Source organism: Bactrocera tryoni, chromosome 2 (assembly GCF_016617805.1).
Source record: "Bactrocera tryoni isolate S06 chromosome 2, CSIRO_BtryS06_freeze2, whole genome shotgun sequence".
Taxonomy (NCBI): domain Eukaryota; kingdom Metazoa; phylum Arthropoda; class Insecta; order Diptera; family Tephritidae; genus Bactrocera; species Bactrocera tryoni.
This window is the reverse complement of record NC_052500.1, coordinates 31,329,840-31,343,003: the sequence shown is the minus strand read 5'-3', so window position 1 is coordinate 31,343,003 and position 13,164 is coordinate 31,329,840. Positions and strand designations below refer to the sequence as shown.

Here is a 13,164-nt window from a genome sequence, read left to right as displayed (position 1 = left end):
TGCCGAAATGCTCGAAAAAGTCGTCTCAAAATTGACTTTCCGAATGGACCACCTAAGACAGTCAGCCGCGGTCAACATTTAAATGAAATTATCTTCAAAAAGTAAATGTCATGAACCAATCTAACGTTTCAAATAAAGAACCGATGAGATTTTGCAAATTTTATGCGTTTTTTTTTTTTAAAAAGTTATCAAGCTCTTAAAAAATCACCCGATATGTGTAATATGTAGCTGTGCTCGAGTGGGGCATATTTGATTATTAAGTCATGAATGAAGAGTAAACGAGGAAACTATATAAATTAATGTAAATTACTATTATGCATGTGTGTGTGTATTTAAACTTCGTGGTCGTGGCAATAAGTGCGAATGAGGAATTTCGCATATCATTCGAAAAAATGTGGAAAAAATGCATGTTTCTGTAATGTGTGTGTGGCAGGTGGAATATCACACGTAGCTCATAGACATGACAGATTCTCGTATTATTAAAAATCACTCAGATTCACCCAAAATTGCGCAATGTAGATATTTAATTACTCATAAAATCGCACATTTGTATTTATATGAATTTTAATTAGATACATTTAAATTTCATGCTTTGCCTCTCTCGATAAAAACATGAGAGAAATAATTTTATTTTTTATAATAATTTTTATAATATTTTGTCTTAACAAATAGCTAACTTAAAGTATGACAAAGTGCGGATTCTTCCGCAAATTTTTGATAGTTGGTAAAAACCAAACAAATTTCCAACAAAAAGTCATTAGTGAACCGATAAATTAGAAATTGATACATCAAATTATATTGAATATAAAACCTTAAACCGAAAGTAACGGTAGTGCAAGAGGAAAGGAATATATTTGTATTACAGATACATCGATAAACTCAATGTCAAGACTTTTTCGATATGAGCTCAATATGAAAGAACCAACAACCGCGAAGGTCACTCAAAGAATTAGCAGTCCATACTGCTACATTGTCATATGCTCCCCTTCTTCGAATGCATTCCTGAAAACTTTGATCACTGCTTCTGAAAGTCTACTACTAATAATGTTTTCTCTGATCACATACCCGCAATGTATATGTAGATGCAGCAAAGTCTTACATAAACTGTGTCGAATCTTAGATGGTAGGTGCAAGAGGAATTTTTCTGTAAGGAGCTCTTTCTTAAGCATAATTTAAGCCCACCGGATCATTGCAGCATTTGCAAGGAAACGTGGCTGCCATTATGCTGACAGTATCAGTGTATTGCTCCGAAGTGTCACCCTTTTCCAGGTACGTGAGCATTCAATCTCACAGCAAAGCATCAAAAACAGCTTCGGCCTCCTTCAATGTGCGCTCAAAGCAAGTTGAGGAATTTTTGTCCACACTATCGATAGTTTCGCCTGGGTGCCTGTTTATACAGGAATAGTATAGCTCGCAGGGAAAGGCCCTATTGTTTCGGTTATATTGGGAAAGTGTTGGGTTTTCGTTGTCCTTTTGTATTCTAACACTCGACCTCTGGAATTCGCGAGACCATAGCAGGCGCTAGTTAAAAGCTAGCTCCTGATACACTTCTGGACATTATGGCTTAGTGTAGTGTAACCTCAGTAAAGTTCATCTAGCCGTCATTGTAGGAATTCTTACTGAACAATGTATAACAGGCGTACATTCGGTTAGTCCAAAAATCTAGTCGAAGCTTTTTGTCCATTTACCTTCTACTCGCAGTTTTTTATTTTAAAACAAAAAAAATTTTGTACCGCTTTTATTGAAAAATCCGCTCTTATAGTTGAATTTCGGTAGTAAATTTTAATAATTTTGACTCGCTGTTGGATCATATACCTTTCCATGATGAAATTGCAAACCTTTCTCAAGAGAAATGTAGAAAAAGCGGGAGAAAATATGGCGTGGTTTGCTGTTCCTGTAGGTCTACTTTTGTAACGTAGCTATTGAAAACCCCGTTACATCATCCACAATGTCACCGCAAGAGCAGATCTCGCTGCTGGCCAACACACCACACCAAACATCAACAAAAAGGGAAAATGAGTAGAGGTCCTGTGTCTTTTCGAATTCACTTTCACAAGGACACGGCGACTCGACAAAAAAGGTAGTTTTTGTGTTTCGATTGGTTAAATATACATAAAATATATAACGAGAGTTTTTTTGATCAATTCTTAGAGTATTTAGGCATAACATTGAATCAGTGTTCTCAGCTCTTCACGTGGGTAGCGTTTTCAGAACGACTTTTTAATCTGACCAAATCTAACGAAGCTTAATGCCACATCTCAGCAGTGTTTGCCGAAAAGGAGGGAAGCTGAAAAGCTAACTCGGTGGCGACACTTTCATATTAGGTGAAGAAAACTACCTTTACTTCCTTGCGAACTATCTTAATTGATGTCAGCACACTTACAGGTAGTCGAAAATCCATACATTCTTGTTGTCAGTGGCGATATAATATTTGCCTCTGAGTTCTAAACTTTATCTTACGATATTCGGCATAAAGTTTTCCAAGTCGAGGAGTACTAATATACTATTATGAAATCACATAAGTCACTGCTTTTCCCTGCATTTCCCCCTCCATACCAGGTAGAAGCCCCCACATTGCCGCAATAGACAGGTACGAAAGTAAAAAGTCAACTCTCCTTATTTCCAGCTATCTTCCGCACTTCATACACGCATATGTGTGTGCCCTAATTTCAACCGTTGCTGAAAGATGCCGCTTTTATTACACATTGTGTCATCTTTGCATCCAAACTAACCTTAGCGAAGTTGATTTAACACACAGTAATTTCCTCCGTCAGCAATGAATATACATAAGCTATTTATATAAAGAATCCCGACAATCCAAAAAGACTCTCCTCACCACAATCCCACTTTACGAAAACCGCATTTGCATACATGTCTACATTTACACGTTACATTCTTACTCAACTCTTGCAACGTTTTCCAAAGACACGAATCTCTCAGCAGTAATCCTTTGCTAGCCCACATTAGCTACTGTGGCAGCTTGTTGGCTTATTGTTCGTCAATTCCGACAATACCGCATATGTTCGCTTAACCTACATATTACCGAGTACAAAGGATTCCGACGGCGCAAGCATTTAAATGCTAAAACAATGCAAACACAAGCTGTGTACCTGTGTGCGTAAGTCAGATTGCCAACACAAAAGCAACTGCAACTAAGATGGCAACAATGGCTAAAATATCAACCACAGGTACAGGTGCTGCTGACGTGTCTTCTTTATCTGTGACTTTGTCAACGTTTTGTCATTTTTATCATTCGCTCGGTATTTTGTGCGTCGCGCTTTCGTATCAGCTCAGATTCGTAGTATACACATTTGTTTACATAACTGAAAACCGAAAATCATTCAGCTCGCCTCCAACCAGCGTAGCCACCTAAACACTAACTGCTTTTATTTTGTGCTTGGTCCAGGCTTAGTTTCTGGAGCAAAACGGAAATTTTGCTCATTTCACCAGTCTGTGCGTTTTCCACTTCATTGCAGCAGATATGGCATTAATCTTCGTAGCTTGCTTTAACTTCGCTCCCACCCACCCCTTACGATTGCATCACCGGTATGGACTCTGCTTTAAAGTCCCACCACCTTACCGCACCAATCTGCTATTCAAATACGTCGCTCGGTTGTTTTGCCGATTTTTGCACACCTCTTTCGTTGCGTTGCAATTGAGCTGGTTTTTCCTTAGGCCATGTTGGAGCCAAGGTCCCATCAACTACGGCCTGTTGTTCCACTTGTTGTTCACATTGTGTTCACAATTGTTGTAGTGTCCCTGCAAAAATTCACAGTCGATTTCTCCTTTATCACCGCTCGAGTTTCATTTTGCGCTTTTCAGAGGTTTGTTCATTTGGTCCAAAACTGCCTGTTTGTGTGGCTGTGTTGCTGCACTGCCGAAATAATCATTTCGAACGTTCCATAGACACTGCACTCACCAAACTCATTTTACTGATTCTCCAGCCTTAACGCCCCTGCCTGGTTATGTCGCTGTCAGTTGGTGATGTGAGTCAGGTCCTATTTAGGCGTGCACCTGTCGCCTTGAGCTCATCTTTGGCACGATGCCCGTACACACCCACAGAGCAAACGATTACTTATTGAGCAGTTTGTCTTTGATCTACAGTGGTCCAAAGAAGTACACAAATTGAAATTTGATTGATAAAATAAAGATCTGCACTAGCGGTTATTATCGTTAGAACTCAGTGAAAGTACGAAAATTGTGACTTACGTGGGAGGGCTTGCAAGCCAAGTTAATATGGATCAACAGCGCAATGACAATAACCTGGAACCACATGGGCATGGAACTCTGGTTGATGTCCTACCCAGCAATGGGCAATAAAATGAAGAAACGAAAGCTGACGTAATAGAAAATTTACCTCCAGACTTTACGAAACAACTGTACAAGTATATAAGGTAGTCTTTCTTCAATATCTTCATCTTAGGCTTAAGATTTTTTGGAAAGCCAGCAGGATCCCGACCACTGTTTCAATAATGTTCGTATCCAATATATCTCTACCAAGAAAGTATCGGGAGTTCTTCATTTAAATCTCCGCTTATATGGAAGGCAGGAAATATTTTTTTCCTAGGTTGGTACAACTATCCCTAATTATGATGCCAAAAATTAGCGCGATCTATCAACCAGTGTGTTTACAGCAGCTGTTTATGTCAGTCGACCTCAGTAGTGTTTGTCGAATTTTACAATAACCGATTTATGTTGAATTTTGTGTTGCGAACGAATTTTCGTTTGCCGATACATTGAAAATGTTCCAGAAGGTTTTTGGTGAATCTACTCTATCAAAAACGCGCACTTACGAGTGGTACAGAGCATTCAAGAAGAGTCGGGAGACCGTTGAAGACATGCCTCGATCTAGACGGCCTTCAACGAGTGTGACCGATGATAACGTTGAAAAAGTGAAGGAAATTGTTGCCATAGCCATGTGAGCTTGAGAGAGATTGCCCATGAATTGGAGACGTATTAAGCATGCAACGCGTTGCTGCAAGACTTTGTTCCTATAGATCGGAATCACCTTCAAAAAAGGTATCGAGAGTAGGTAGCTACAGACATGCTGGCTCGAGCCAATTCGGATCCCACCTTCATGGGCCGCATAATTACTGGTGAAGAGGCATGGGTCTACGAATATGACACACTTACGAACCAGCAATCATCCGAATGGCGGCCCAAAGGCACTCAAAAGTCGAAAAAACCACGCCAAAGCCGATCAAAAGTGAAGGTAATGCTCATTGTTTTCTTCGATATTCGTGGTGTCGTCCACTATGAATACGTACCAACTGGTCAAACCATCAGCAAAAAGTATTATGTTGGTGTTATGAGGCGCTTACCAGACGCTATCCGTCGTAAGCATCCGAGTTTGTGCGCCAACAATTCGTGGATTCTTCATCATGATCATGGCATCCCGGAAAGTGCCTACAAAAAATCTTTTGACAATTGAAAGAAGTGTTGGCACATGTGCATCGCTTCAAATGGATGTTACTTTGAAGGCGATAAAATAAATTTGGATGATGATTGACAAATTTTCGTTTTCTTTATAAATTCCCGATAGTTTCGCTGATTATCTCTTAAATTTTTTTTAAATTTTCCTAGGAGGCTTTCTCTTGAGGTCAGAGAACAGAAGAAAACCGATTTAGTTTCACGGCTGGAAGCAATAGAAATTCGAAATCACGTGTTCTTTTCTAAATTATTTCATGCATATAACAAAATATACATAACTTGTATAACTTTGCTTTTCATTCTTCGAGAATTTTCTTCCAGCGAGCATTTTTTGAAGAAAGAAAATAGATTTTGGCTTAAATGGCTGGAAGCGAAAAGAATTCGATCTTGAATTGCAAAGCTTCAAGATATCTAATACGACTTCTACATAGGTAACGCTGGAGAGCAGCATATGAAGTGTTTCAGTGTTTCTCTCATGCTTGCTTCCCTGCACTTTCTGCTTGAGTTTTTTCCGCGCTTTTGCATCTAATCTTGCCGATCCTGCATATCCTTAAAATATACTATCTCGCATCGATCTGTCTGTCAGCACTTTCGAAGTTTTCATTGTTTTCGTTTTTAGTGACTTTCTTATTTCCTGTAGTGTTTCAGTAGACAGAGATATGGCACATTTGGTAATCTCATCAGCTATTTTGTTCTCGGAAATTCCTTTCTAAACTTCAAGCCAGCATAAATGAAGCCGCTTTTAGTAACATTCTCTCAAGTAAGGCAATGTGAGAATTTTGCCTTAATTGCCACCTGGCTATCGAGATATTTCTATAAACGTTTCGTAGCATAAAATTTGACATTTTTCATATTCTTAGAAATGTTGAAAATATACTTGCCTTTGCTTATGTTAATTGCCATGTTGAAACCACTGTTCGTTCTATGCTTGGTTTGCGACTGTTGATAGCGTCGGCATTCTCCCAGAAGGTTATAATTGAAGTGAAGCCTCGTCCTGCTCATTCCTGAGCACGGTCGTAATTGCGGCTTGTATGCTGATGTTTTCCAAAATGTCTGCAACGACAGCTTTTGCTGCTATTATCGTGGCGTACCCTTTTAATCACTAATGCTCGAAAGGGCTAAAAGGTTCTCTATTTTTGTTCTTTTTTTTGTTTTTTCTCTGAAAAATGATACACACAGCCGAACAAAGGCAGGAGGATATGTGTGCTCGCCTCACCTAGAGCAGGCTCGAGGGCACACAGGCTCATTCTGTTGGGTGTCATTGTGTTGCGTATCTCTTGTAGCGTACAAATACAAAACATTTGTGCTTTTGCATAAACTAAGCAGTAGTCAATGCGCCCTTATTGAACTGGGGTTGTTGTGTTATCACTGTGGTACCGATGCTTACTTATTGAGTTTTGTCAACAGAAATACACGCACACACGCATGCCTTACCGAGTCGAGTGCCACCTAGGTTTGCTTAAAGTTTGGGCTCAGGCTGCCCGGATATTTGACTTCGTTTAAATCGTTGAATTTTAAAGTCACTGCTTTGGCTTTATTTCCGTTACTTTGGAATTTGCTCAAGCAGTGCTGATGGAGAAGATTTTATTTGAAGCATTATTGTAAGTAGCCAGTACATAAATGGAACTTAATTGAAGTGCTCGCCGTTATTTAAGTTGGTTTACTATTGTGAACTTAATATCTTTAATTGTTGTCTTGACGCACTAAAAAGCCAGCGCTCTTACTCTTCCGCTTTGCTCTTGGCTGCAGTATTTTAATGATATGAAGCGAGTTGGCGCACATTAAATTATCATAATTATTATTTTTTCCCTTTTTCACTACACATTTTCCTTACTGCCGTTGCCATTGAGGAGTGTGTTGTGCGCCTCATTCATTTGCAGCTATGTCCCCTCCGTTTTGTGCGCTTGTGTTGCAGACATGCTGCTACTGCTGCCGCCACTAATAAGATTACAAAATTACTCATTCATACCGAGCGCGGAAGTAATGTCAGGCGACAATTGGCACAAACAAAAAATTAAACGAAGGGGGGAGAGAGCGTAGACGAAAGCAAGTAGGGAGAAGCTACGTTCGGGTGCGTGCGAAAAATATACTCTCGATATATGTAAAATCTTAAGTTGGAAAGTGCTTTTAGATATTATTGGACTGATTCATGAAGTTTTAACACCAATCCACTTTATGTGTAATTGCTTCACTCTACGACTTATTATTTTCATTTCTCACATATTACCTCAGACAGTCCGCAATACAAGGAACATTCCAAAGTAAACAGGACTTTTTGAATCTAGCGCTCACTGGCGGCGCCATCAATATGTCGACTGGTGCGATAGCATCTGCTATCTTTATTGATTGTGCAGTGAGCATTTCATGACATTTTATTGATTGGAAGTGAAATTATTGCGTTTTGAGTGTCAGTATGTTCATGTTATCGGTGCGAAAATGAGCTTCGAACAAAGAGCCAACATTAAATTTTGTTTTAAAATTGGTAAAACTTTTACCGAAACGTTTCAATTGAAGAAACAAGTTTATGGCGATGATTGCCTATCCTGCAACAGAATGCACGAGTGGTTTCAATGTTTTCAAAGTGGTCGTGAGGACATAAGTGACGATCAACATATGGGCCAATCAAAATCCGTGATCACAGGAAATTCCATCGAAACTGTGCGTGAATTCATCAAAAATCAGCCGAAGTCATCATTGAAGTTAATGGAAATGGAATTGAACATCTCCCAAACATCGATTTATCGCATTTTGACCGAATATATTCGACATGTTTGGCCCGAATATCGCGAAGATGACAGTTGGCGTTTGTTGCACGATAATGCGCCGCCTCATCGATCGACGCTTGTGACCGATTATTTGACCAAAAATCACATTTTAACCACATCTCGTATTAACCTGATATGGCACAGCGTGACTTCGTCCTTTTCGGAAAAATGCATTTTCCCCATGAAAGGAAAGTGTTATGCAGAAATAGAGGAGACAAGCAGAAGGAGACTTTTTTGAATGGAATAAATTGATTTTGACAAAAAATAACATTTGTTCTGTTTTTTTAAGTCCTGTTTACTTTGAAATGCACTTTGAATAATAGAAAATAGTAGCGTATGCTTGAGTACATATATAGGGGCTCGATCAGTGTTTGATCCAAAAACATGTTCCCTTAACTTCACAGAAATACCACGCATGTTAAGCGATGTTAATGGCATGCAGTCAACTAATGGTCGAAAATCACCATAATAGATACATTAAGGCTAGAAAAAGATCTGGACTATTTCAAGATAATTTGACTTTGAGCTCAAATATGTTCGATAAAATATCTTGTCTCCGTTTTATTAAGATAAATCAGCTAAATCTAGAAAAATTATTTAATTAGTTATTTGAGGACGAGAAAAATTCTAAGCCTGTTGTTGGGAAAAGATGCTCCCTTGATCTGCGTGACTTTAGGCGCTAATGGTCAGATATTTTTGTAAAAAGTAACATATTAACAGGGAGGTCTTCAAATCGATATATCCGATTTTTAGTCTCTATCAGGAAATACTGAAAATACATGTTTATATGATATGCATTTCAAATTTATTAGAAAACTGGACATAATTTGTGAATTAGTTATAGAAATAGTATATATTTGAATAACTGAATATATGGTCGTGACAACGCCGTCAAGAATGTTGAGTCAAGGTATTACTTGTATGATTTAGTAGACGGACAAATAGCGCATTAATTTTTGACGTAATTACGAACGTATTATTAAAATTTTTTTTAAGATTTCAATCATCGACTCAATTAGGCACTCTGTCAAATGGTGCGCGAGTATAAAGTCCTCAAACTCAAGCGCAAAATGCATATGAAATGTTGCAGTTTCCTCCTTCTCTATCAAGCAACAAAAACTAGTCTTTTTGCCACTTGTCTCGCTGGTGTTTTTGTTCTTCTGTATAGTCTTGATTTTATGCTACTTTGTTTGCTGTTGTGACTGCCGGCGCTTCAGCGCTCGCTGAGAGTGCAAATATTTTCTCACTCTGATGTTTCCGCGCTTGGTAAATGTTCAAAAATATATATGTACATATGTACATGTGTCACAAAATGTGATGCTCCAAATCAGTATGGAGCAGTTGTGAAAGCGCGATACGAATAGTTTGGAGTAGTTCGGAAATATCGTTCAGGGAATGATTTTGCTGGAATATGTAATCCTTTATCAGGCTCATACATAGAATCCTTGGAATTATTGCATTTTGTTAAAAGAAATATTAAGTAGGTTACATTTTTTTGTTACTTCATGAAAACCTTCAAACGTGTTTGAAGTTAAATATTATGTCGAATATAAAAGTATGTTAAGTACTTCGAATTATTGCTTTTGACATTAATAGCAGTAGTTAGACGAATCCAACCGCAGTGTTGCATTCTGTAGTATCGAGTAGTAAAACTCAATACCTATTCCTGCAATCTGAAAGGAGTGCTTTTATTTGAGTTTAGTGGCCAAAAGTAAAGAATCTCTTTATTTTTGTTAGAAAAACGTTCTAATGGTTTGTATTTGGACCAGAACATAACTTTCAGTGTAATGATAAATGAAAGATGGTTGTGGTAATTGAGCGAGTTTTTGGAATTTTCGATGATATTTAATCTGTACGAGGAAATTTGGATCGGTTTATTTGGAAGATTGAATGGAAATCGAAATTTTTAGTATCATACGTAGTTGCCTTTATATACTTATTTCGGGATTCGAGCACAAATTTTAATCATCAAAAATCACTTTATTGTTTTTCAAAATATTCTCCATTAAGATCCATAAACTTTTCATGTATTTGAATAAATTTTCGAAGCACTTTTGCCACTCTGATTGAGTTATCCCCAAAGCATGTCTTTTGAACGCATCAACCGCATCTTCAGGTGTAGAAAAACGTTGACTTATTAGATTATCCTTTGGGTGCGAAAAAAAATAGAAGCCATTCAGGGCCAAGTCAGGAATATACTGTGGATGACTTATCAAATTAATGTTTTGAGAACTCAAAGTGCAGTTGTTTCATATCGATGTGTGAGAGCTCGCATTGTCGTGGCGAAAAGTGATAAGTTTTTATAAGTTTTTTTTTTCCCCCCCGCTTTGTTGAAAGACAACTGGCTAAGGAATAGATATATACCACTCAGAATTTACTGTTGTTTCTGTGCTATAGTTGCAATATATCCAGTTGTTCCAAAAAACAAACAACCATTAGCTTGCAAGTGCTTCATGTGCGACCAACTTTTATTGAATTCGGCTCATATTGAAACATCCATCGACAGATCTTTACTTTCGGACGCATACGCGTAAGTCCACGTTTTATCATCTTTCACGATTTTAAGATGTACATATTTTGAGGCACAGCTATCGTACATTTTTAATATTTCTCAAAACCAATCGACACGACCAACAAAATGAGTGGGATCCAACGTGGAAAACTTTTTTTTAACAGTCAAATTATGCAATATTGAATGTTTGGTATGCTTGTTGAAAAAATGTTTACAGTTGCCTCTATCTCATGACGATTTGACAATATTTGTTTATGCACAGATTGAATAGTTTCTGGAGCAAAAACTAATTTTGGACGACCTTCACGAAATCCGACTTGGAGTGATCTACGACCCCGATTAAATTCTCCGTCAATAAACACTGGACCTTGATAAAGCTTCATCGCCAAAAACTGAATTGGTTGGTTGAATAGATAGGCGTATAGGCACCGGACTGCATGCGGCACAATTAGGCCAGCGATAAGTCCTTTATGCCACCGGAAGATAACCAATTTTAGTCTTATGAATCAACTTTGTAGATTTGGTAAAATACTTAATTAGTTTACATCCCAGCAGCCTAATGTCTCAGTTAAGTTAGAGTATTGGGGGCCGTGGAATACATATATCCCTTCTCATCCGGCTTAAGGCTGGGCATTCGTATAGATAATGTTCCAGCGTGAAACCTTCATTCTGCAAATTCATTTGCCCCATTTTCTGAAGTTGATGCTGGCCCCCACAATGCTGCTTAGCTTCTTTTTGCCTTAAAGTATGAGCTTATTGGTCTGTCTACTATCAATACTACCCCAAAGTAACTTTGTGGAATGCTCCGTTTTCCAAGACCTTTGAAAGAAGTAGAGGACAGAAAATTTCGTAGTCGCTATCTCTATTACCCAAATATAAATTACACAAAGTAATCAAAAATTCTTCTCCCAATTCAAAGTCCTCACAGACCAGAGAACCAACAAAATAGCTTTGGATTGCAAAACGACTATAATAGTAATTGGTGAGCATGTATCAGAGATTAGATTGACTGAACATGGTCGTTATTAAGTTATTTCATTGGGAAATTTAGAGAGCAATAAGTATTGCTAAAGTGGTTTAAATTATTTATTACTGGAAGCACGATTTCAGTAGTACTGACAACTTTCTGTTATTATCAGTCTTTTACTATCTTTAATTACCTTTAGTGAAAACGTGAGGAGTCGATACAGATTCTAGTAACAGCTGAGCTTAGCCATGTGAGATGATCGCTAGCTCCCTTAAAAAGACATAAATTGCAAATTGTAAATACTGTCGCGATGTGGCCTCAATCTTACTTTAATCATTTGATATTGTATTGGTCAATGTCGCAGTGTATACATTTTTATACCCTGAACAGGGTATACTAAGTTTGTAACACCCAGAAGGAAGCGTCGGGCACCCTATAAAGTATATATATAAATAATCAGTATGTTGAGCTGAGTCGATTTAGCCATGTCCGTCTGTCTGTCTGTTGGTCCGTCTATCTGTCTGTATATATACGAGCTAGTCCCTCAGCTTTTAAGAAGTCGTTTTGAAATTTTGCAAACATCATTTTTTCTTCAAGAAGCTGCTCTTTTGTCGGAACATTCGATATCGGAGCACTATAACATATAGCTGCCATACAAACCGAACGATCGGAATCAAGTTCTTGTATGGAAAGCTTTCACATTTGACAATGTATCTTCACAAAAGTTGGCACAGGTTATTTTTTAGGGCAACAATGTAATTTTCGAAGAAATTGTTCAGATCGGCTTACTATAGCACATAGCTGCCATACAAACTGAATGTTCGGAATCAAATGCTTGCATGGGAAACTTCCTCATTTGACGTGTATCTTCACCAAATTTGGTATAGATTATTTTTTAAGGCAACAATATAATCTCCGAAAAAATTGTTCAGATCGGCTTACTATAGCATATAGCTTCCATACAAACTGAACACATGGTTACTTACAGAAGTGCACCTGTGAAGGGTATTTAGCTTCGGTGCAACCAGAGTTAACGTTTTTTCTTGTTAGCCTTTAATTGGTTAAAAAAGGAGGTTGAAATTCTAATAGTATTTTCTTCAGATAAGTTGTAGATATTTATCATTTTTATAAAGTGAAAACGGAACACGGTTTCTGAATCTTGTAGATAATTGTAAACCTCGCGCTCGCTTATCCTTTTGTTGGCTCAAATACACTTATATTTAAACATCCCTCTAAATCGACCTACTGGGTTGCGCCACATTGAAACAATCTCACCATGTTTTGCTGCGTTCGAGTGCGCGCAGTCAAAAGATAATTAAAAATCATTGCGCACAAAATTTTGTTGGATTTAAGCCAAAACATGAATTGAATGGACAAAAATTTAACGCGCGAAAACGAGCAAGAAGGCATGAAGGCGGCTAAGCAAACTGAAATTGGTGCACTAACTACCCGCACAAACACATACATACACTCACACACAGTTGCATTCA

The 13,164-nt window shown here is 38.0% G+C and overlaps 2 protein-coding genes across 3 annotated transcripts in view; both read left to right on the top strand.

Moving 5' to 3' along the window:
* The window catches only part of LOC120768428 (putative neural-cadherin 2), a 572,777-nt gene that overhangs the window by 260,360 nt on the left and 299,253 nt on the right, over positions 1 to 13,164 (top strand). The window lies entirely within an intron of this gene.
* Positions 5,045 to 5,431, top strand: LOC120767749 (histone-lysine N-methyltransferase SETMAR-like). The gene has a single exon (XM_040093964.1). The coding sequence runs from the start codon at positions 5,045 to 5,047 to the stop codon at positions 5,429 to 5,431; it is 387 nt and encodes a 128-aa protein (XP_039949898.1).

Excerpts from the sequence above, each read along its gene's own strand:
- LOC120767749 (XM_040093964.1), top strand. The coding sequence starts at position 5,045 with ATGCTGGCTCGAGCCAATTCGGATCCCACCTTCATGGGCCGCATAATT.